This window comes from Saimiri boliviensis, chromosome 11 (assembly GCF_048565385.1).
Source record: "Saimiri boliviensis isolate mSaiBol1 chromosome 11, mSaiBol1.pri, whole genome shotgun sequence".
NCBI lineage: Eukaryota > Metazoa > Chordata > Mammalia > Primates > Cebidae > Saimiri > Saimiri boliviensis.
The window spans coordinates 63,206,754-63,231,155 of record NC_133459.1 but is presented as its reverse complement, the minus strand read 5'-3'; the positions used below and the strand labels follow the sequence as shown (position 1 = coordinate 63,231,155).

The window sequence follows — 24,402 nt, the reverse complement described above, 5'->3', positions numbered from 1 at the left end:
CAACATGGCACAACCCTATTTTTACAAAAAACAGAAAAAATTAGCAGGGCTTCATGGCATATGCCTTTGTTCCTAGCTACTTGGGAGGCTGAGGTGGGAGGACCACCTGAGCCTGGCAGGTCAAGGCTGCAGTGAGCCATGACCATGCCACTGCACTCCAGCTTGGGTAACAGCAAGACACTGTCTCAGAAAGTTAAATAAATAAATAAATAAATAAAACGTGAGATCCATTTTCTCCTCCTCTTTTATTCTCATGCTAAAGCAACAATGCCTGATACTTACTGAGGGCTTTCTATATAGTGGGTATTATACTATGTTAGTTAACACTTATCTAATCTCAGAGAACCTGATGAAGATGTAAGCTCTCTATTTTATGAATAGGGAAAATGAGTCTCAAAGAGATGATGTAACTAGTTAAGTAATTGGCAGAGACAGGAAGTTAACCTAAACCTCTGGTCACCAGGACTTATGCTACGCAAAATATTTACACTTGTGCAGGTACGTATTATTCCATGTGTAGATTATTTCAAGCATGAGATTCATGTCTTCTCTTGAAAATCCCGACTTGAGTACTGTTATAAAGTCAAGACGATTGGTGACAGAAGGAGAAAGCTCATGTTCAGCCCAGTTGTAACTGGGAAGAGCGTGTTATCTGTCTCTGTCAAAGCATGTCTAGTGGTCTGGAAGTGAGGGGACCTGGATGTAGATGTATGTCTAGTGAGCAGTGATTTTCCTTTCTGAGTTTGCTTGCACATTGTGTATTACGTAGAGTTTAGACACTGTGCTCATTAAGGCCTCTTCCAGATGTGAAAGTCCAGGATTCTCTGATAAAACCTGATATTCTCTGATTCTCTGATGTAAGTTGTTTGGTCCTAAGTCTGCAGGTGCCAGCTTCCCTAATCCTTCTGCAAGTCTAGATGAACTGGCTTTTTCCTCGTTGGGCCTAGGCCCTGCATAGGTTTGCCAGCAGCATTGACCTTTTACCAATAGAAAATGAAGAAGCCAACTTAACCCTGTCCCTTTTATGCATCTTATCAGGTTGTTTCTGTTGAAAAGGAAAAAAATAAACTGAAGCGGAAGAAACTGGAAAGTAAACACAAGAAGGATGAAGAGAAAAACAAGGTCCGGGAAGAGTGGAGCAGTTTCTCTTACTTCCCTGAAATCACTCACATTGTGATAAAGGAGTCTCTGGTCAGCATCAACAAGCAGGACAACAAGAAAATGGTAAGTTCCTTCCAGAAGTTCTTCAGTCTGGATTTGGTGAAGAGAGGGAGAATTGCTGAGTTCCGTTCTGTGGCACATGATTTTCAGAGTTCCTGTCCCAAAGAGAAAATAGGATTTTCTCAGTCAAGCCAAAAAGTTCCTATTTCCAAGGAAGGCATTATCAGTGTTTTAGTTACACCAATACATTCCAGTGCCTTTCTTTGGTCTCAGAAATGTGAATTTGCCTTAGGATTTGCTGTCCTCCCAAAGATACCTCAGCATCAATATTTAATTCACAAAGCTAGTAGATTTGACAGAAAAAAACCAGCGAATGTGTCAGTGTTTTATCTCAAGGGCTCTGGCACGGCCTCTCTGCTGAGCTGAAGTGCAAAGCAGGAAGTCCCGCTTTGGCCTCAGGCTAGCCTTGGCCACAGTGGCAGTCCTCCATACGGTGTCAGGCACACCCCACACTGACGCTCGGGCAGCGGAAGGGGTGTTCAATCTCACTTCCTCTTTTCTGGTGTCACTTGAGGACATAATCTAGACAAGCAGGAAGTGGCAACTCTTGCCAAAATAAACCTGTTTGTGTCAAGGGAAGTCACAGCCAGCAACACACAGAGAGAGTGGCTGGTGAGACAGCAAGCGCTCCTGGGGGGAGTGGAGCCAACACCAGGAAAGGCCACGTTCTGCCAAAATGTGGCAAATACTGCATCACACCAATAACACTCAGTGCTGAGGAGAAGCCTGGTGATACAGTTTAGGGCAGACTGTCACTCTCATATTCAGAATGACTTGTCTTTCTGGCATAACCTTCTGGAAAACGGTTTGGCAACCTGTTAAAAGCTTGAAAATATTTATGTATCCCTCAGTTTGGGAATCTAGAGAATGAATCTGTCTTCCAGAAACAATGTGAGAGGCAGGTAGTGGTTTATGAATAAGAATGTTCATTCCATTTAAAGTGTCAAAATACTGAAAATAACTTAAATATGCAGTAATAGGAGAATAGGAAAATAAATCACAATTTGCCTGAGTAGCAGAATATTACACAATCAGATTGCTGAATTTTTAAATGACCTGGGAAGAAGATTAGGGTAAAAAGCCCGATACAGAACTTTACCTATAGAATGATACCAATTTTGTTCAAAAAAATCAATAGGTTTGCATGTGTGTACACATGCTCTTAGAAAAATAATCAAATATTAACTGCTATTTATTTATGGTGGCATTGTGAGTGGTCTTAATTTTCTTATTCTTTTTTTTTTAACAAAAAACATGCATTATGAAGGGAGATGTAGAAGAGCTCAGATAAATATTAGTGGAAAGATGCAAAATGGGGGGAGAAAAGAAGTCCTGTTTATGGAGCACATCCTGGACATTAGGCCCCGGGTTATTTGCTGTGCCTATATCTTGTCTGTCTTAGTCCTTATAAGAACTTTACAGGAAGGAACATCAGCTCTACTTCAAATGAGGAATCTGAGACTAATCAAGAGGCGCATGGCATCTTGCACAGGGTCACTCAGGAGAAAGTGGCAGGCACTTGCCCAGCTCTGTCTGGCTCCTGCCTGTGGTTTTTGCCTATGTTGCTTTGGCTTCTAAGACATTATTATCCCCCAGAGACCCTGAAGGGAGTGAGGGAGAGATGGACATGTCCGTGATCTGGCTCTTGAATACGGTGCATGCCTGGTGCACATTTTATGAGCCTGCCCCATCCTGTACTTTCCTGTCCTGGCTCACCAACACAAGTTGGTGCACCCATCATCTAAGTCAGAGCTCCCCTTGGCCAGATGGGTCAGCAACTCTATGCCAAGCTACAGTGCTGTGGAGGGAGGAGGAAGGAGGCAGGAAGAAAGAAATACTTGAAATCTCCATTAGTTTGTTTTTCTTTACCATGCTGGCCCTTACTATGTGTCAGACACTTCCCATTCTGAGCACTTCACAAATATCACCTCTTTTGATTTTCATATCAACTCTATGGATGAGTATTTAGGGGGAAACTGAGGCATAAAGCGGTTAAGTAACCTGTCCAAGGTCACACAGCTGTTCAGTTAAAACAGTTGAAATTGCTAATATTTGACCATTTTGACCTACAAAAATGGTGAATCTAGATGCATAGCCCTAACAGCAGGTGGAGATGCTGCGATTTGAACCCAGAGCATCTGGCTCCAGAGCCTGAGGGTTGGCCACTGCTCCATGCTGCCTGTTTAGTATTTCATGTCCTCATTGTCCCTTCCCAGCCATGGGATTTCCAGGCCCTTTAATCAGGCAGTACCTTGAAGAAACCCAGATACCAGCGTGTTGTCAAGTCAGACCTTGATGTATCACTTCTCTCTGCATCTCCTTGGCATCCCCCATTTCTATTTAGTCTTCTGCTCTCAGGAAACATAAGTGCAGACATGGTCTTGATTATCATGTGGCTGGCTGAGGGGCTGCCCACGCCAGTCTGCTTCTAGTTCTAGAGAATCTTGAATTTGCCCTTTAGGGATATCCACCGGTGGGTGCCTGGTCACACCCACAAGGCAGTGTGCTCAGTGTGGTTTCTTTCCTGAGGCACCATTCCTGTGGTGGGCCTGCCCTCTCCAGGTCCTTGCTCATAGCCCCAGCCTATGCTTCCTTGACATCACAGCTGCATCAGGCCCCTGACCTCCCTCCTGCCGAGGCTCATCTCGTCCTGCTCCCTTTTCCCTTCACTATCCTCTTGTGTCTGCCACCTACTTCTCCTTTCTACAGGGCTACAAAAGAGTCATTTTGCCCTTTTCTGAAGCCTCGGATGCTTTTTAATATTTTTTGTGAGTCAAAGCTCCAAATCATGGCTTTTGCATACCTTCCCTTGCAAGGAAATGTTCTTGATTGACCTCATAGCTCCTCTCAAATGGGCAGTCTCTTCAGGGATCAATGATCAAGACAGAAATAACCCATATCTACACCACAGGTGTTTTTCGGAACACCTTCCTTGATGGAAATACCCTCCCTCCTTTTCTCCACATGTGCCTTTGCCTCTTCCTACCCTGAGTAAGATGCTCTGCTTCCTCCAACTCTCAGAGCTCCCGGGGCTTAATCTAGCATCTTCCTCACTGGGCCTGAGATCATTCATTCCTAGATTAAAATCCAGGCATTTCTCCTTCTAGAGCAAGTCTGCCAAGAGATGAAGCATGGTGCCTCTGTTCCTTTTGTCCCAAGCAGGAATAATGCTGACTCAGCCACTCATTGTTTAGTGCCAAGATCAGGGTGCATGCTTGGCCCCTTCCTACCTCCACTGTTAATGCCTCTGCCACCTTTCTTCAGGCTTCTTCTCCCGTCTCGACCCAAGGGACGGCTTCTCTGCAGGTCTCCCTGCCTGCCACAACCTCCCCCATCTCTCTCTCTCTCTCTCTCTCTCTCTCTCTCTCTCTCTCTCTCTCTCTCACACACACACACACACACACACACACACATACACATACACACACACCCCCTCATCTGATAGTTTGAGATAATAGATGGGAAAATGTGTTGAACAGTGAAAATCCTATGTAAATGCAAGGGGGATCAGGCATGGTGGCTCACACTTGTAATCCCAGCACTTTGGGAGGCTGAGGTGGGTGGATAACTTGAGGTCAGGAGTTTTAAGACCAGTCTCGCCAGCATGGTGAAACCCCATATCTACTGAAAATACAAAAACAGCCAGGTGTGATGGCGGGTGCCTGTAATCCCAGCTACTCAGGAGGTAGCTGTGTGTGCGTGTGCATGCAGGTGTGGGTGCTTTTGTGTGTGTGTGTGTGTGTGTGTGTGTGTGTGGCTGAGGCAGAAAAATCACTTGGACCCGGGAGGTGGAGGTTGTAATGAGCCAAGATCACTCCACTGCACTCCAGCCTGGGTGACAGGGTAAAAGTCCATTTAAAAAAAAATAAAATAAAAATAAATGCAAGGGGTATATTTAGTAGCAATGAAAAGGTTTTCCCTTTGGGGCTCCTATTGTGTTTAAAAATCTTCTCACTGTGTACCTCCCTATAGAGTCAGCTGCTTAAGCTTAAAGAGACATGCTGTAACTATGGGGATTTCTTTCCTCTTAACAGGAACTGAAGCTCTCTTCCCATGAGGAGGCCTTGTCCTTTGTGTCCCTGGTAGACGGCTACTTCCGGCTCACCGCAGATGCCCATCATTACCTCTGCACTGATGTGGCCCCCCCGTTGATCGTCCACAACATACAGAATGGCTGTCACGGTCCAATCTGGTTGGTCCTAGAACCTTTTCAGTTGTCTGTGGTGTGCAGAGAGCCCAGGTTTTAGTTACGGGGCATGTCATCCGTTGGTTGGGTTGGGCCAGTTGACTAAGCTGCCTGGAGCATGTTGGCTGTCCTTTCCTCCCTGCTGTCCAAGCTCTGGTCAGTCCTTCCCGTCATCTCCTGTCTTGCTCCTTGCAGTAGCCCCTCAATGATACTTCTGTACTTGGATCTCTCCTCATAGTTTAACTCCCTCACGTCTCCATAACTGATCAAGAATTACTACACTTTCTGATTTCTTGCTGTGTCAAATAATGTGGGCAATTCAAGAAACACTGAACACAGCTGAGCGTGCTGCCATGTGCCTGTAGTTTCAGCTCCTTGAGAGGCTAAGGTGAGAGGATCACTTGAGCCCGGGAGTTCGAGTCTAGCCTGGGCAACATAGCAAGGTCCCATCTCTAAAAACTATAAAAAAAGAAAAGGAAAGAAAGATTGGATGAAGATCTTAGCATCAGTCAGTGTAGTAAATAGAATCGTAAGTTAATTTGTCCTAAGGTGCCAGGGGAACAGTGGGGACCATGAGGATGATACAGCCTTAAGGCCAGAAGTGGCTGTGTGGGGTGTGTTTTTCTACCTGCATCTCAGAACTGGCAGCCTGTGCTCAAATACCTCTGGCAATGGGCACTTTATGAGGCGGTCCATGGATTCGAGCTCCAGCAGTGAGAGATGTGCATACCTTTCTGATATGGAGCTACGGTAGTTGGCTTCTCTGTAACTTCTGCCTATTCACTTGAATTCTGCCTTTTGAGACAACAGGGATTCTGTTGACTTTCTCTTACATATGACAGCCCTTCAGGCAAAGGAAAACAGCTGCTGTGTCTCCTCTGAGCCTCTCTTTCCAGACCATAGAATATCTGGGGAAGCATCTCTCCTGCCACTTTCCACATGACATGCTTCTCACCTTTTTCCCTCTTCTGGCTACCTTGTGGGCAGGTAGCTTAGTAGGCACGTGGCCCTGGCCTTGAGAGGTTTACAGAATTCTTGGGAAACAGACATATATAGAATGGCAGAGCAAGGGATTGAGCATTTTCCCGCCAGTGTCCCTGCCATGGTTGTGTTTGAGGGCCCTGGCACTCGCTCTTCCCTTGGCCCAGAATGCCCTTCCTCCAGAATCTGCACAGCCTCCACTTCCTTCAGGTGCTGGTCAGATATCACCTTATCTGTGAAGTCTTCCCTGACCATCACCTTATGTAACAATCATACCTCTTTCCCTTCTCTATCCTGTACGTTTTGGCTGCTGCACTCTGCCTTGTTTTTCTTCAGTGGCAGTCGTTACTTCCTGAGACACTGTATTTATTTGCATAACATAACATTTTTTCTTGGTATGACCGCCCTCACCTCCCAGATTATGAGCTTCCCAAAGGCTGGGGCTGCATTCCTCACCGCTCGCTTAGCACACGCAGGGCCTGGCACATTGTAGGCCTTCAGTGAATATTTGTTGAATGAATGGATATTTCATGTTTGGTGGGATGCTGACATTTATTGCCTAAGGAGCCTGCTCAGAGTAGGTGGCATTCAAATCTGATGAAACTTTGAAGAATCAATGATGGCTTGCCAGGCCTTAAAGTGGGGAAAGGGCACCTAGATGAGAAGCCAGCACATGCAAAGGCATGGCGCAGTTGGAAAGTACATAATGTCTCCGTCTCTCTAAAACACGTGAACCATGGCAGCCCTCTCTCACTACCACTTAACAAGCAGCGCTCACCAGGTGCGAGTAACCTCATGCAGGGATGTATTCAGCCAGTGTTCACTGCCCTCTACATGCCAAGACTCACTGGTCCTGGGGATACAAAGAAGTGCAAGACAGGCCTGTTCCTACTAACATCTGTCCAAGCCTCACTGATGTATTCACTCAGTGTGAACCCATGGGTATACAACAATAAACAACACAGCCTTCAGTTCCCATGCCCATGAGGCTTGTGCTGCCTCTGGGCTGGCTGGGGGTGGAAGGGAGGTTCTGTCTTGAGCTGGAGACGATGTCTGTGGAGACTCTGGGGACAAATAGGGCTCATTGCCTTGGGCAGGAGGCTGAGTCCTCTTCTCAACCTTGGAGACTCCATCGGACCTGAGGCCACCTGGTATTTCCACTTTGCTCATGGCTGGCATCAGAGAGGACTTCAGGATCCCAGGCAGATAGTGTGATGGGGCTGTTAAGACTTGAGGCAGCTTGGGAAAGCGGATAGCCCAGGGGTTCATTGTGCTGTTTCGTATGAGCTCTTTCTCCCTTTGCCTCCTTCTCCCTCTAGTACAGAATACGCCATCAATAAATTGCGGCAAGAAGGAAGCGAGGAGGGGATGTACGTGCTGAGGTGGAGCTGCACGGACTTTGACAACATCCTCATGACCGTCACCTGCTTCGAGAAGTCTGAGGTCAGTCAGGACTCTGACTTGGGCCGGGCCATACAGCCATGGGGTGTCTAGTGTAGCCTGGCCCAGGAGCTGCTGCAGACAGAACCACCCTGCCAAGGTCCCTGAGTTAAAAAGCCTGGGTCCCTGAGAAGATCCCTGGGAGGCCAGGCAAGGGTGCCTGCTCTCAAAAGAAGGCTCCCAGCAGCTAGACCCCTGCATCCTTGCACATAGGCCCTTTCCTTCTTCCTTCATGGGACCCATGGCGGGGGTCCACCATGGCAGGTGGAATATGACCAGAAAACCAATTCACACTCAACACTTGGAAAGTATAGTGTAATTATTTAGAGTGGTTTATTTAGATTCAGTGCCAGCATCACCTCAGACCCAGAGCTATGCCTGTCTACAGCATTCACTGGGACGAACCAGCGCCCAAATGCCACTTCATCCACATGGCCTAACACAGTTTTTTCCAAATGGTGGCTTCAGGCACTTTAACAGACAAATCGCCACCCCATGTTACGACAACAAATAGAAATGTCTGTTAGTGATTGAAGCATAGCTGAAGCTGGAGACGATGTGAGAGACATTCTGAGGGCTAAGATATTTGTCAGAATTACTACTGACTTTGCCTCACTATACCGCAAATGCCTTTGTTATTCATGTAATTTAAAAAATACAAAGTGGAATATTTTAAAACACAGTTTTACACCACACTTTACATTAATACACTTTAGTCAGTACTAGTCAGGCTCTACAGGCACTGGGAGACCTGGGGCACAGAGGGGCTTTTGGCACGGAGGGCAGACGCAGGAAGGACAAGCTCAGTGGCAAACCCCTGGGGCTGGAGTCAGTCAAGAGTGGGAGGAGGAAACGGCAGAAGGAACCAGTGCTGCCCAGTATCCTGGGTGAGGCAGTGCAGGAACACCACCACCTGCCCAGCCTCTTCCTCAACAGCTGGGCCTCAGGGCTCCATGGCTCAGAGCTGGTTGGGCTCATTGCCTTCCCGGGACGCTTGCCTTCTATTCATCAGTCATTGGAGGAAGCTTAATATGTTTACGGCAGAGGGGTGCATGAGACAGCCCAGCCTCCTCCTGAAGTGAAATTGGTCTGTGCAGTACCAAGGGTATCTGTGACTGTGTAATATGGCCTACCTCCTGTCACATCACCCGGAAAACACAGCAGAAATGATTACTCCCACTACTCACTGTGGCCCACCAGACCCTGTGCTAAGCATCATATCTACCTGTGCTTGCTTAAGCCTTGTTACATAGGTGATACTATCCCATTGTGCAGATGAAGTAACAGATTTCGAATATCATGTCCTGGTTTACACCTTAAGTATGTCTTTCTGGCCCTCATTCTTTATCACTAAAATAGTCTAGTTTGTACAAAAGGAGCTCATGAGGGAGAACTGCTTATACCTCCTGTCTGTGGCACCACAGTGTCCCAAATCTGGATCAGACACTGAACACCACCTCCCAGTGTGGTTCTCCTCAAGTAGACACATGGCCCAGAAGGGCTCAGTGTGAGAGTGATCCTTGATAAATGTGGCCATCATGATTATTACCTGATGCATAATATTTGCTGGATTTTAGAAAGTGCTTACTGAGTTTTTCAACACACCATGTTATATAATTGTAGTGACAATCCTATGAGGTTGGTATTTTTATGAACTTTATCTTCCAGGTAAAAAACCAAGTGACGCTTTTGTAGAAATAGCTACTGTGTCTGCTGTAATATGAACTCCCTTTTATCAGTGCCTTCTCCTTGACCTTCTTTTATTATTTAGTTGTTGGTTGGTTTATTTATTGATAATAAACTTTATCTTTGAATAACTTTAGACTCACAGAAATGTTACAGAGATGGTGCACAAGTTCTCTATACTCTTCATGCAGCTTCCCTTAATGTTACTGTCTTCCATATCCACGCGTGACCCCATTTTAAACATGTAATTTCTGGTCATTTCCTGAATGGCAGGTGCAGGGTGCCCAGAAGCAGTTCAAGAACTTTCAGATCGAGGTGCACAAGGGCCGCTACAGCCTGCATGGTTCGGACCGCAGCTTCCCCAGCTTGGGAGACCTCATGAGCCACCTCAAGAAACAGATCCTGCGCACGGATAATATCAGCTTCATGCTGAAACGCTGCTGCCAGCCCAAGCCCCGAGGTTTGTCTCTCTGTGGCAGAGCCAAGCTGTATCCCATCAGTGATGTGCTGAGACCCAGACTGACCAGAACATGATGGCTGGCTTAACCAGGGTGGTCCCTTCCCACAGTTTCTAGGTGTTTTTCATTGAGTTTTATGACAGTTCTGTGCCCAACTCACATCCAGTCCCTTGAGTGTGAGCATTTTCTATAGAAGAGGCATATACCTTTCTCAGCATCTCATTAGGCTGCTGAAAGAGGCATGCTCAGCATTAGTAAGCAGAAAATCACTTCTTTCTTCCTTAAGATAAGATGCCTTGAGAGGTCGCCTGTCACTGGTTTATCTGAGAGATATTCCTGGCACATCTTTTGTGGGCCAAGAACTATATTAGATGGAAAGAATCAGAAAGCATAAGGCTTAGTCCCTGCTCTCTGGGGGTTTCTAGTCTAATGCAGATGTTACAGGTAAATGAGGCCACTGCAGTTTGTGACGGGCGTTTTAACTAACACGTAGAAGTCATACTCTGGAGTCAAACAGAAAGGGATGGTCAAAATCCCTGAGTTCTCTTTCCATGGCACAGGAGGCTGCATGGAAGAGGCAGCTCTTGAGCTGAGCATGGGAGGATAAGTGGGAGGTTGCCAGTGCGGTCAGGGCATGCTGACATGTGCAAACAGAGGCACAGGCAGGGCTGCCATGAAGGTGGAAGGGAGGGGCAGCTGAGGCTAAGCTTAGGGTGTGGGGCCCTTGGGAGTTGTGCCATGGGAGCTGGGTCTTTATCCTGCAGGCCATAGGGGCCAGGGAAGATCAGGCTGTAAAATGGATCCAAGGGGTGAGCCACTCAGCTGCTCCTTTTTAAGCTCATGAGCAGTGTCACCGATGTTCTGCAGGTAGATTTGTCTCTTAGAATGTGAGGACTAGAAGGACACCTAGAGGTCACACAGTCAACTGTCTCATTTTATAGATGAGAAAATTGAGGCCCAGAAGAGCTAAGTGGTTCTCATCAAAGGTCAGTGTCAAAGAGGAGTTTGAGTGCCAGGTCTAACCTGAGTGCCCTAGCTCTTGAAAACTGGTTATTTGCTGTTCCTCACCTCAAGATGCTGCCCTGCATGCATCAGGTTCTTCCCTTAGAAGGAGGAAGGCCTCAAGGAAGGGGCAGTGCGATTGCTGCTGAGGCCCGTGAGTGTCAGAGGAAGAGCTTCTGCAGAGTTTCTCTGAGACAGATCTTGTTCCTCTAAGGGAATGTGTCCATGAATCCTCATACCACCAGGGGTGAGTGGAGGAAGCAGCACCAGGGAAGAAGGGGACCTGGGTTCTTGATGTTTGAATCAGTTTTTGGTCTCAGCAAGGGGCTCGTCACTGACTTCGTGAAAGAGGAAGGACTTGTGTTTTTGATCAGATAGGGTTTCCTGCCAGGCCCAGAGAATAACTGCAGCCTTTGTTTTCATGCTTGGAAGATTTTCCGCAGAGGTAAAAACACATCTGCCACTTGGCTGTGAGACCTCAGAGTGAGTTCAAACCTTAAAGCCCAACAGCCCTATTTATTCACAGCAATGCACTTGAACCCCAGTTGAGACTCCTGAAACTCCGTGCTGAATGTGTTTCCTGTTGCCTTTCCCATCTGACTGTGAACTCTTAAGACAGGACCTGAGTCTCACTCACCACTCTGTGGGCTCATGGGGAGGATGGTGCCCAGCACAGAATCAGCGTGAATCATGCCTGTCAAGTGAACCAGGTACCAGGAGCTGCTGGATGATGGGTACCTCCTGTGGCCCAGGCAGTTTGTGCGCCCACTTCATTTATTTCATCTACACAGTAGCTTTTTGTAGATACTACAAAGGTGATGAAATTGAGACTTAAGAGATGTTAAGTGACTTGCTCAAGGCCATGTACCTAGTAGCATCGGTAGTAGGTATAAAAAAAGTAGCAATAATGAGTAAGAATGGCTGCTAGCATGTGAGTAATGCTTACAATTTGTAGGCGTTGTTTGGAGATCTTTCATGTTTTAAGGCATTTAGTCCTCAAAATAACCCAGAATATGTTGTTATCTCAATTATACATGCCCAAGATCACTTACAGAATGAGTAGGGATTTGAACTCACATTGTCTGACTCTGAGTCCAGTGATTCCTTCTCTGCCCCCAGCCCCCAGCTCAGGTCATGCTGTTGCCCCCATTTTTGTAGTGAGGAAACACCTTCATGGAGGTATTGGGGCTTTCCCCATTCACATTGTTGACACTGGTGTATATTCGCTGAAGTATCCATGCAAGTGTCCATGCAAATAATAGTCTCTAAATCAGGCATCCCCAGACTTTTTACACAGGAGGCCAGTTCACTGTCCCTCAGACCGTTGGAGGGCTGCCACATACTGTGCTCCTACCAATGAAAGAGGTGCCCCTTCCTGAAGTGCGGCGTGGGGCCGGATAAATGGCCTCAGGAGGCTGCATGCGGCCCGCGGGCCGTAGTTTGGGGACGCCTGCTCTAAATGGCTTTGATTCCATCCCCCTCTCTCATTTCCTACGTGGCTCTGCTGCCTGGCTTCTTGCTTATGGAAATCAGCTACGGTGCCCCTTCTTGATGCCTTTTCCAGCCTGAGTTGCCTCTGGATTGGATTTTCCCCAGGTAACAGAGTGGAGTCAGGAAAACAGTACGGAGGGAGCAGCCTCTGGAAAAAGGAGGGCCCAGGATATGAGAACAGGGGAGCCTCTCCCTGAGCTCTGTTTCTGGCACCCACATTTGTTCTGCCAGTTAGAACCAGGTGTGTTGTGGGAAGGGTAGCGACTAGAGCCATCCCTGACTTCAGTGTGAGTCCTAAGATGGTGAACTGTCTGGCCTTGGGCCAATTACTTAATATTGCCAAATCTGTTTTCTCATATATAACATGGGGATAAGAATACTGTGTATTCCACAGGATTGTCATAAGGACTAAGGAGTTAATGTGTATGATGCTCACGAAACAGTACCTGGCACAGAGAAAACAGTCAGAATATGTGAGCTTAAAAAATTAGATAGGAAAAGAATGCCCTGCCCTGAGGGACAGCAAGGATTAGAGACCGTGGTGGACTCATGTGGCCCTGTGCAGGGACCCAGCACTCAGCAGCCACTACCTCCCAGCGGCGCGTGTGGTGGCCTCCATGGGTTGTGCCTGGCTGTTCTTACAGATGTTCTTTCAGGAACTTCCTTCTGTTAGAATCCAGGAACCAGGACTTGAATGGCTCCATTTTCTCCCCTCACTTGTTATTGTCTTCTAGTGCAGGAAAGAGGAAGTAAAGGAAAATGCATGTTCGTTGGCATTTTCCTCATAGTCCTGCTTCAGTTAATTAAAAAATTGATGAATACATACAAGTTTTCAGGGATTCCCGGAATACTTTCCCTGCTAGTCGGAATCTGGAAGGTCCCTTCTTACCCTACTATCCTGTTGTTGCTTGCGGTGGCTCCATGGTGGGAAAGGTGATTTCTGTGAATTACAGATTTCCTGGCGTGGCGGATTTTGTAATGTGTTGGGTTTGCTGTTTGAATCAGTAGAATCTGGGGGATGGTCTACTTAAAACCTGCACATTTAGGGAGCATTTGGTAAGTGCCTCCTCTGTGTCAGGCACTGCTGGGACCAGGAGCCTCAGACAGGGCCCTCGTTCTGGGTCACCTGCCTTGATCTTCTGGCTCAAAATCAGTGTTTGTTCACCTCTTCCTCTGGTTCCTGTCATGCCCTGGGCCAGGTCCCGCTGCTGCTGCTTTCCACAGCTCTCATCCTTTAGACAGACGCCAGTCATTGATTCACATATTTAACAAATAATAATAGACTGCCTACTCTGTCCTAGGCTGTGGAGGTGGAACAGAAAGTTGGACACAGTCTCTGACTTCTTGCGGTTTCCATTCTTACATTTAAAATTTTAAGTTTGTTAGGAAAACTGCTTCTGACCCTTCTTACCAGAACAGATCTTGCCATGCCAACCTTGGAGCACCACACCCTTGTCCTTTAGAGGAGCTGAACAAATTGTAGCTATTTAATTGGTTGATTATTTGGAAGTTTTGGCTCCATCATGACCCTGTGAGCTCCTGGAGGATAGAGCCATGTGCTTCTTCAATAAGCATTTGTTGAATGACTGAAGAAGCAAGTGCCCACCCACGGGTCCTGACCCCGGCTCAGTGTCGTGGGCTGACCAGAAGCTCGGATCTTGGGCGCTGTGCTGAGACTCCTCCAATGTCTTCCACAGAAATCTCCAACCTGCTGGTGGCTACTAAGAAAGCCCAGGAGTGGCAGCCTGTCTACCCCATGAGCCAGCTGAGTTTTGATCGGATTCTCAAGAAGGATCTGGTGCAGGTGAGTCATGACTGCAGGGCGTGGGCCAGCTGTGGTCCTGCCTCCTCTCAGTGGAGCAGCCTGGGAGTCTAGGGGAAGGAAGGCTGTGTTTGGGGAAATCTTAGTAGAAAAAGAACAGGGAGACTTTCTTTTGATGGCAAAAGCCATACAACCAGTACCTCTATTCTCCTTACCCTTGCTGGTGCTCCTCAGAGACATGTTTTGAGGGAAGTGACTTAGCCAGGCTTTGTGGGGTTCCCTAGAACTGCAGGGACCCTTTGTGGTGAGGGAGTGCGGAGGGGGTGGCAGACAGGAGGTGGCTCTCCACAGGGGAGCATGGCTTCACCCCGCGCTGCCCGCAGCAGGCTGTGTGATGGAACACTTCCAGCGCCCGGTACTGTACCTTCTGATGATGCTTTCAGACAGAGCAGAGCTGGAGCAGCAGAGACCACGGGGCGGAGACAGGAGGACATGCACAGTCTAGGGCTGAAGGAGAACTGTCTTGAGAAACAGATCCCAGCCTTTAGAGGCCTTTTTACCCAGAATCTACAGGCTGAGGGGGCCCAGCATCTCCCCAGGGGCTGGGGGCTGTGGCTAGTGGTGTGAAGCCTGGGGAAAGCCCACTTTCTGTTCTGCCACCTCTCCCCAACCCCATTGCTTAGAGCCACGTGTTGAGGGGGTGTCAGGGAGACGGTGTGGCAGGCCTCTGGCAGGCTTGGAGAGAAGCACGGGGCGCCTCACTGCCTGGGGAGATGGCGGGGCCTTGGAGGTGTTGGAGGGTGGCATAGAGGCTGTCTGCTCTGAAGGAACCTGGGGAGGGTGGCCCGAGAGGGGTTGTTACTTTATCTTTTTCAGTGAGTCCCTGAGATTGTTGGGTAGGGCTTGAGGGAGTAGAAATCTATGGCTAAACTGCCTCACTTCTATCATGGTATATTTCTTCACCAAAGGCCCGTCCTTACTGTTCTCTATCCCTCCCGTGGTGTCAGAGCTGTGTCCTCAGATTACAGTCACCAGAGCCATCATAGCTTCTTTTCTGTGTCGAAGTTGACACAGTTCTTGGGGCCTGCCTGTTTTCCCTCCCTCTGAGCCTGTGAGCGGGTAACCACCATCCTCCCTGCCTTCCACTTAGCCAACAGCGATCAAGCATTACACATGCCAGGCACGACTGCTGCCTCGGCAGGCTCCTGTCTGTCCTGAGGAGGTAATCACGTTAGCAGGAGACAAGTTCCAAGGTAGAGGAATACAGCAGGATGCGGTCCTAATCTCGAGAGGACAGAAATGGCTTCCTGGGGAAAATGGCATCAAAGGAGAGTCCCACACCAGGCACAGTGGTTCACACCTGTAATCCCAGCACTTGGAGAGGCTGAGGCAGGAGGATCGTTTGAGCCTAGGAGTTTAAGACCAGCCTGGGCACACAATGAGATCCCATCTCTACTCAAAATAAAAATGAAAAAAATTAGCTGTGTGTAGTGGTGTGCAGCTGTAGTCCCAGCTACCCGGGAGGCTGAGTTGGAAGGATTGCATGAGGCCAGGAGTTTTAGGTTGCAGTGAGCTCTGATTATGCTACTGCATTCCAGCCTGGGTGATAGAGCGAGTCCCTGTGTGTTAGGGGAGGGAAGCAAGGTCTCATCCTGGAGGATGAGCTGCAAGTAGCTAGGCGAAATGGAGAAAACAGCATCAGAGGAGGCCGAAGTGGGCCATATGGGCCTTTGTGGTCCCTGCAGAATCCTGACAGTGTGGTGTCATGATGTGGCCACTGGAAGAGCAATTATTCTGAAAGCATATGGCTTTTATGGGATGTTCTGGGAATACAGCTTCCCATAACCTTGATGGATCACTTCATGACAGATGCAGCTTTAATGAATAGCCAAAGACCTTGCCAGGATACAGCGGACAGGGCAGATGCATTGCCATTCGGCTCTGACAGATGACAAATGGTGGCATTTGTGCAAATTAATATACCTGATTAACAACCGTGCATGTTCCTATGGGGGAGAAGACCGATTCCCGAGGCATCAGCCACAGTCCATTTTGTGCATTTCCAGGGTGTCCTCAAATAATTTAATTGACCTTCATTTTACAAGTTTTGTGAGACTAATGTTAACAACTTGACAGTACCTAAGTTTGGTGAATCACATTTTGATTTCCAAATATTAAGAATTTTAAAATCAGAGTTACTGAAAACTGGAAGGGTCCTCAGAAATAGATCATGGTATGGCCAGGGCTTTGCACAGACCATCATCTCATTCAGTCCTCCTGCCACTCATCCAGGGGTATTGTTCCCTTTCACATGTCAGGAAATGAAGGACACATCCCCCCAGTCTCTGCCTTCATCTTCACATTGTCATCTCCTCTGTGAGGTTGCCAGGGCAAATGCAGGTGCACTTTGCATCAGTAACTTGAAATTGTAGCATGCATGCACACACACAAGCACACACACACTGGATAGATGGATGGGAAACAGATGGTTCTGGTGTGAGAAATTGTGCCTACCTGTGCTAGAGGGCTTCAGACAACACATGGGCCCACCAGATGGGTTTCCACCCACTGTGTGCCCGAGTCTGTACCAGGAGCCTCTGTACCTGTTTCCTGGTTTGATTCTTACAACAGCCCTATGAAGTTAGTACCATTTTTACTTCCATTTGCAGAAAGTGGGCAGAAATTATTAACATGTCAAAGGAAGGTCCCCATGTCGCATGGCCAGCGGGTAGTAGAGCCAAGAATTACAAGCCTCTTCATGGAGTAGCACAGCCTGTGAGTGGAAGAGCCCTCTGGGGGCTCCTCTCTGAGTCTTCTCTGGAGGCCTGGGGTGGGTACCATGTGACTGGCTGTTGATGGCTCTGTTTGCAGTGTCATGACAGGTTAGGACTATGGTTTGGCCAAAGGCTGTTTCTGGAGGAAAGCAAGGAGCCGTTTAGGGAGTAGTAGGCGGATTGTCTCCTGGGACCCAGGAAATGTCACTACTGTGTTTGGCCAAATAGCTTGTTGTTTCCTCTGGAGGCCTGACAGGGACAAGGCGCTGGGGACCATGAGCTGGGGCAGGGAGCCCTCTTGCCTTTGCCCCATCCCATTGATAGTCCATGTTCCCATTGAGGACCCGTTCCTGGGCTCTGCAGCACTGCAGGGCACAGAGAGGTCACCCAGCCTTCCACTTCCTTCCTCAGGGCGAGCACCTTGGGAGAGGCACGAGAACACACATCTACTCTGGGACCCTTATGGATTACAAGGATGACGAAGGAACTTCTGAAGAGAAGAAGATAAAAGTGATCCTCAAAGTTTTAGACCCCAGCCACAGGGATATTTCTCTGGCAAGTGTCTTGCTCTGAACTCCTCCCCTCCCCTCTCCCATTTCTGGAGTCAGTGGAACACGATAGGTTGGGAAGAACTCTTAAACCCTTCTTTTGGCCCAGTGGTTTTCAAACTTGCCTTCTACTCAGAGTTTTCTCCACATGTGATCTTAGAGGACCCTGTGTGTAGAGTGAGGGAAGTGGGTTGAGCAGCTCCTTACACTCAGCCTGTGCCCTCCCTTCCACCCCCACCCCCGACCTTTCCTAAGTACAGGTCCACGTGGCCGTGCTGTGGAGCCCCAGGACTCTGGCCAAATGGTCTGAAAGTTCCTGATGCAGTCCATGGCTCTCACTGTAGTCTGGAAAATTAAAGCCCAGAGGAGTAAAAGGACTCACCCAAGATCCCACAGACTCTTCAAGTGACAAAGTCAAATCTTGAGCAGGGATTGGCTGCCTTTGTTTCCCCTTTGTTCCAGCATAGTGCTAAACATTGGTATTTCCCAAAGCTGAAAGGAAGGGAGAGAGGTGGGCATGAGTATCCAGTGGGAAAATTCTTAGCTTCTCCCACCAGCCCTGCTCTGCATTGTTAGGTTTTCTAAATAAATCTCACATCCCTGCCAGGTTGGCCCAGAGAACAAGGCTTGGCAGTGCCTCTGGACAGCCAGGGCCAGGGGATTGATGTTAAGGGCCTCGGGTGGTGACAGTGGTGAGCTTTCCTGGGTCCACTGGCTTTCCCCTCAGCAGAGGCCTCGGAGAGCAGCCCCCTGAAGGCTGGCCCGAGACATTCCTTTGTCCTGCTCTCCCACAGGCTTTCTTCGAGGCAGCCAGCATGATGAGACAGGTCTCTCACAAACACATCGTGTACCTCTACGGCGTCTGTGTCCGAGACGTGGAGAGTAAGTGTGTTGTCTTTTGAAGGGGAGGGTGACCTGGCTGGGGAGCCCGGTGCTGTGCAGACGTTGGGGGTGCCTCCCACCCTCATGTTACCCAGGCTTCTTGCCTTTCTTTTTGCAGTTAAGGAGACGGAGGGACTGAGCAGGTCATTTGCTTAAGTTAGTAGTGGAGATGGAACTAAAACCGATTGCTTTTCATTATTTCTGTAATGTTTTCTTGCCAATGATGGCAAGAACCCTACACTGTGCTAGTCTCGGGAGGCTGAGGTGACTGAGATGAGGTCATGGCCCTGAGAACCTCTGGGCAGGTGAGCGAGGTGAGTGCACCCCCTGAGCAGCAAGATGCTGGCCCCTAGAGTGGACTGGCCTTCATTTTAATTGCAGTCAGGCTTGGCTCTCTCTTGGTTGCCAAGCCGCTGAGCTGGTGGGCCCTTGGGCTGCTGTGGCACACTGAGATGTATGGGTGACCTTGGCCTCTGAGTTCCTGACATATAAGGTTGGAAGAAGAGCAGCTTTTTTTTTTTTTTTTTTTTTTTTTTAACCCCAAGTGACTTATTCCCTGTGAGATCTGATAATGTGGCTGTTCCGTGTACTTACACGGGAGTCCCGTTGAGAGGGAAGTTTAGCCATGTGAGCAGCCGGACTTCTGCGTCGTGGTGCATGGTAAGACAGCAGCAGTGGTGGCAGCTGTTCCCAGAGACCTTGTTCTCTGTGTCGGGCCCTCCACCAAGGCTTTCCATGCCTCGTCACATTTAGCCATCATTGATTATTACAGATGAGGGAATTGAGGCTCAGAGAAGTGTCACTTGCTCAACGCCACCCGTTTAGAAGAAGAGCTTGGGTTGAACTTGGCCTTTCCAGCTCTGAAGACCCTGCACCTCCCAAGGATATCTGTAGTCTGAGGCCGAGTACTGTCCACTGAGGAGGGCTGTTGTAAAGGGAGGAAGGAGAGGACTGTCCCACACAGAGCAGGTTCCAGACATGGCTCTTTTTGTGCCTATAGATATCATGGTGGAAGAGTTTGTGGAAGGGGGGCCTCTGGATCTCTTCATGCACCGGAAAAGTGATGTCCTTACCACACCATGGAAATTCAAAGTGGCCAAACAGCTCGCCAGTGCCCTGAGTTACTTGGTAAGAATGTTCTAATGTCTGTATTGGTCCCGCCAGAAACCAAAGTGTCCTGGGAGGGGTGCTAGCCAAGCAGCTGGAGGGGCCTGTTCTTGGGTTTCATGGGGCCATTCCCTGTGCTCACATGAGTTCTGTTGAGAGGGAAATTTTAGCACGTTAGAGGACCGACCTGCATACTGCGGTGTATGTATGGAAAGGTGGACAGTGGTGCAGTGCTTGTTGAGTGAATGAGTGAACTGCCAGCATCGGTAGTAGCTGACGTGAGTTGAGTGCTCACCATGGGTCAGCTGTTCAGGTGTTTCACAGATTCACTTAATACTCAGGAAGCCCGACGAGATGTTCCCCACTATTAGCTTCATTCATTGATGAGGGAGCTGGAGCCGAGGGGCGCCTGTGATGTGCTTAAGTCACACAGGTGATTGGTGGCAGGGCCAGGCTGTCTGGGTGTGGCTGTAGCTGGGGGTAGGAAGAGGTGACCTGAGGTACCAGGGTTGGAAATGGAGTGCGGGAAGGAGCAGCTTGGCTAAACTTGCCCTTTTTATTCTGCAGGAGGATAAAGACCTGGTTCATGGAAATGTGTGCACTAAAAACCTCCTCCTGGCCCGTGAGGGCATCGACAGTGAGTTTGGCCCATTCATCAAGCTCAGTGACCCTGGCATCCCCATCACGGTGCTGTCTAGACAAGGTGTGTCTCCCCTCTCCTCCCCCTAGCTCCATCAGGGGCAAGCCAGCAGAGAGAGGGGCTGGGCTGGGGGTTGGTCTCCTTTTAGAGAGTACAGTCAGCAAACAGGTGTGTGGTACTCCTGCTCTATGCCTGGAGGTCCCTGGGGAGGGTGTGCTATGGAGCTGACAGGAGGGGTGGTCACTGTATAGAAGCAGCAGCTGAAACAGACCGTTCACCCAAGACCTGTCTGGTCCTGGCAGTGAAGGAGCTATGTTCAAGGTGCTGAGGTAGCACAGAGGGGGACCATGGGGCCTGAGGGGTGATCAGAGAAATGTCAGGCGGAGAGGTAGGCCTCCTGGGTCTTCCCATGTTCCTTCCGAAATCCACTATAGTTAGTGAGCAGTTACGGCAGCACCTGATCCCCTTTGCTGGAGTGACTGCTGTGGTCTTGAATGCTGTTTAAGTTGGGTATGGTGGGTTGTAGGCTCCAGAGGAAAAGACAGACCTGGGAGCTGAGACATTGACACCAGTGCCAGAAAGGCCAAGCCTGCCTCTTAGCCTTGTAGCCTTGCACTGTGTCCAGAACCACCACTGTCTTCAGCACGAGTTCTGACCAACTCAGCATTTTGAGTTTTGAGCATAATATAATCAAAGAAGTTGGAATTGAACCAGGATGAAAAGCCCTTCAGATGAGATCCTAATGATGTACTCCTTGGAAGGAGAATGGGAAGCTTCCTTCAGTGCCTGTTTGATGTTGATTATCACTTCATCACCCAAAGTCGTGAGGCTGATACACCCTAAATCTGTCATGGGTGCTATCCTCAGCAGTGGTCTGAGACACTGACAGATGTCTCTGGAACAAGCAGAGAAGCCCAGGGACTTCAATGGAGATGCTAATAAAATGCTATTGGGGTTTGGAGGAGAGAGACATCATCTAGCTTGGGGGCAGAGTGATTGGGGGAGGCAGTGGGATTTCATCTGGGCTGGCAGGTCAGTGGCTACAGCAGATGACTGCAGGAACACCCTCCTAGGATGCCACCCGTATGTGCCTGTGCCAGGAAGGACAGGTATGAGGAGAAGGTCAGGCGGGCCCAGTCTTGAAGGTTCGCCCCAGGATCCTCCCTCTGTGGAGGCCAACTGGCTTGCTGAGGGCTGCTTCCAGTGGACATGGCTAGGGCTCTGCTGAGGTGGCTGGCTCTGGCCTTGCTGAGAAACTGGAAACAGCAGCTGCAGAACCAGCCAGGAGAAAGGGATCTGCAAGAGCTCAGTCTTGTCTTTCCTTGTTCTTCCTCAAATGAAAGAAAACCAACGTAAAACCAAGACCGCATTGCAGCATGATGGTGCAGGGTACGTGTGGGTGGCTGGGCCTGCCTCTGCGTGTGTCGCCCTGTTCTCCTCCCCTGCCTTCTCTTAAGCCCTTGTCCACCTGCCCTGGGTGATGGCCCCCGCTCTGGGATGTTTTGCTGATCCAGAGGCCGGGGCTTCAGAAGCCTGGCTCTACATGACCCTCCTGGGGAGCTTGGAGGCAGGGACCCATCTCTGGCCCTGGCCCAGACTCATGTATCAGAAGCGCTTGGCAAGGCTTGGAGGGCTGCACACCTACAGAGCTACAGAGCCCCCCACCAATGGGGCTCATGTGGCCATGGGCCAGGTTCGGGCACAGTGTTTGAAGTAGTTCCTTCATTGGCTCACTGTTCTTGCTGCAGTTAGAGTAATTGAATTCCTGGGAGATCCCAGAAACTGTTCTGTCAATGTGTCTGTTGTCTTCCAGAGTGCATTGAACGAATCCCATGGATTGCTCCCGAGTGTGTGGAGGACTCCAAGAATCTGAGTGTGGCTGCTGACAAGTGGAGCTTTGGAACCACGCTCTGGGAAATCTGCTACAATGGCGAGATCCCCTTGAAAGACAAGACTCTGATTGAGGTGAGCAGGTTGTTTCCCAGACATGAGGCAGGTGAGGGCTCTCAGGCACCTATGGGCTTCCCGGGAGTTGTCAGAAGCCTGGCACTGTGAGAAGAGACGGGCATGGGTTTGAATCTCTTCACAGGCTTACTGGCTGTGTGACCTCACAAATGTAACAACTTCCGTGAGCCTCAGTTTCATCATCTGTATAATAAGGATAAACAATAACTACTTTGTAGGGCTGTTGTGAAAATTATATAATGCATATAGGGTGACAGGCACACAATACAAGCTCAATAGATATTATAGTATTATTTGAGATTTTAAGTGGCTGTCAGCAAAATTAACACACAAATATGTATTGAAATCTTACTGTGTCAGGCATCAAGCTAGGGAAAAGCTGGTGTTTCACAGTAAAACAGACACAGGCCTTGCCTTTCCTTGAGGGCCTTAGGGTATGGTAGGGAGTTAGGCTAAAATAAGTGGTAAGAATCCCAGAAAGAATATCTAAAAGTGTCACCCCAAGAGCTCTGCAAATTAGGTAGGGCAGTGTCATTACCCTCATTTGACAGATAAGGTAACTGAGACTCAGGTAGCCCCACTCACCTAGGTTCCTCAGCTAGAATGCAGAATAGGTGAGCTGTGGCCCTCTCCTCCATATCTGCCTGTGGGAAAAGTGAAGACTCTTAACTCCAAAGGGATAAAGTAGTAAAAATCACAATGAAAGACCACTCTCCCTTCATCTCAGTCACTGTCATTGGAATGTGCTCCGTGTATTTAGAAGGGCAGGCATCACTTCCAGCTGTGAGAGCCTGGTTTCAGTGCTGTGCGGGGAGCCCGGGTAGTTTGGTGTGCCTGGCCTTGAGTGTCTGGAGTGGGGAAAGGGAAAGGAGTAACAGTGATCAGGTGGGAAAGGCCATTTGGGTTCAGATCTTTAAACGCCCTGATTCCAGGCTGCGGAGCCTGCAGTTTACTGAGGGTGGCATGGGATAAGGAAGGATTTGGGTGGAGGAGGGAGAGGCTTGGAGATTGGCTTTGGGATGTTCTTCTGGGTGCAGTAGCTGGGATGGACAGATTAAGGAGAGACCCAGAGGGAGACAGGGCCCTGAGGCACATCCAGAAATGGCAGTGGGAGTCCAGAGTGCAGGGTGGGAGATACTGAAGAGGTAGAAGCTTTACAACTTGCCAGTTAAAGATGGTGCAGGACTTGGGAAAGGATCTCAACCCCACAGGGAAGCCATCAGATCTACAGATCTACTATTTGGAATTTTCAGCGTAGGCGTTTGGGAAACTCATTTTTATTTTTATCTTCCTTGGAAATGAAACATGCTCAGTAGATGCTATTTGTCATCAGTCAGTATTTGTTGAGCACGTGCTACGTTCCTGTCCCTGAACAGCATACAGGGCGGTGTAAGGAATGACCACCTGTGTCTTTAATAAAATAGGGGATAGGGGTCTCTTTCCACCTAAGTCCCCTTGGGTTAGATGGCCTTTCTGCAGGCTGCAGTGATGCAGGGACAAGGGCAGCTCTCAGCTTCTTAATTCCAGTTCTCCCTGCTCCCCGTCCTCTGGGGCCTGCCCACCCCACCCCACCCCACCCCAAGGCCCATGGGAACCAGAGAGGAACTTAGTACCCTTGGAGTCCAGCTACAGAGTAGAAACTGGAATGCAGTGGTTTCATCTTCCAAAAGTAGCATAAGTTCTTTGTTTCTAAATTTTAAAGTAATAAACAGTTGAAGAAAATTTAAAAATGAAACTATTAAAATAGCAATCACTGCATTCTTGTCATCCCTGACCATTGTTAACACTTTGGCATTTTGTCTTCCAGCCTGTTTGTATCTTTCTTTTTTAAACAAAATTGGGACCATGCTAGATAGAGTTATAATTCTGAGTTTTCAAATTTAATATTGCCAGTGCTTTCTCCTGTGAGATTAAATCATAATTTTTCAAATTTAATGTAAGAGTTAATTGTTTTGTTTAATTTATTTGACCAATTTTATATTTGGCATTAGAGTTTTCAAATTTCCAGTGTTCTAATTCTGCAGGGAACATTCTTATACATAAATATTTGTTCATATCTGATTTATTTGAGTCATTCAGTCATTGAAATTAATACATCAGAGGGTTTGAAGAATCTGAAGATTTTTGTATATGTTGCCCAACTGTATTCCAGAAAGGTTGCATGCCTTTACTGGAATGAAGCTTTTTGGGATTGGGCTATACTCCTCAGTCTCCTTGAATTTGGATGATTTAGTATTAGGACTCTGATTTCCCCACGCA

At 48.5% G+C, this 24,402-nt stretch overlaps 1 protein-coding gene and 1 long non-coding RNA gene across 3 annotated transcripts in view; one reads left to right on the top strand and one right to left on the bottom strand.

Moving 5' to 3' along the window:
• The window catches only part of JAK1 (Janus kinase 1), a 139,209-nt gene that overhangs the window by 106,194 nt on the left and 8,613 nt on the right, over positions 1–24,402 (top strand). For both annotated transcript variants that reach the window (XM_039473544.2, XM_074380955.1), the window contains exons 8-17: positions 1,039–1,224; positions 5,256–5,413; positions 7,708–7,831; positions 9,788–9,974; positions 14,163–14,269; positions 17,413–17,556; positions 18,344–18,431; positions 19,432–19,559; positions 20,106–20,241; positions 21,992–22,143. In XM_039473544.2, coding sequence (XP_039329478.1) covers positions 1,039–1,224; positions 5,256–5,413; positions 7,708–7,831; positions 9,788–9,974; positions 14,163–14,269; positions 17,413–17,556; positions 18,344–18,431; positions 19,432–19,559; positions 20,106–20,241; positions 21,992–22,143 — 1,410 coding nt within the window. The remainder of the gene's footprint in view (positions 1–1,038; positions 1,225–5,255; positions 5,414–7,707; positions 7,832–9,787; positions 9,975–14,162; positions 14,270–17,412; positions 17,557–18,343; positions 18,432–19,431; positions 19,560–20,105; positions 20,242–21,991; positions 22,144–24,402) is intronic.
• LOC141580268 (uncharacterized) lies at positions 1,219–23,546 on the bottom strand. Its single transcript, XR_012512444.1, has 4 exons — positions 22,729–23,546; positions 19,026–22,227; positions 17,932–18,041; positions 1,219–1,316 (listed from the first exon to the last, which is right to left on the bottom strand). It is a non-coding gene; the product is annotated as an uncharacterized LOC141580268 (long non-coding RNA).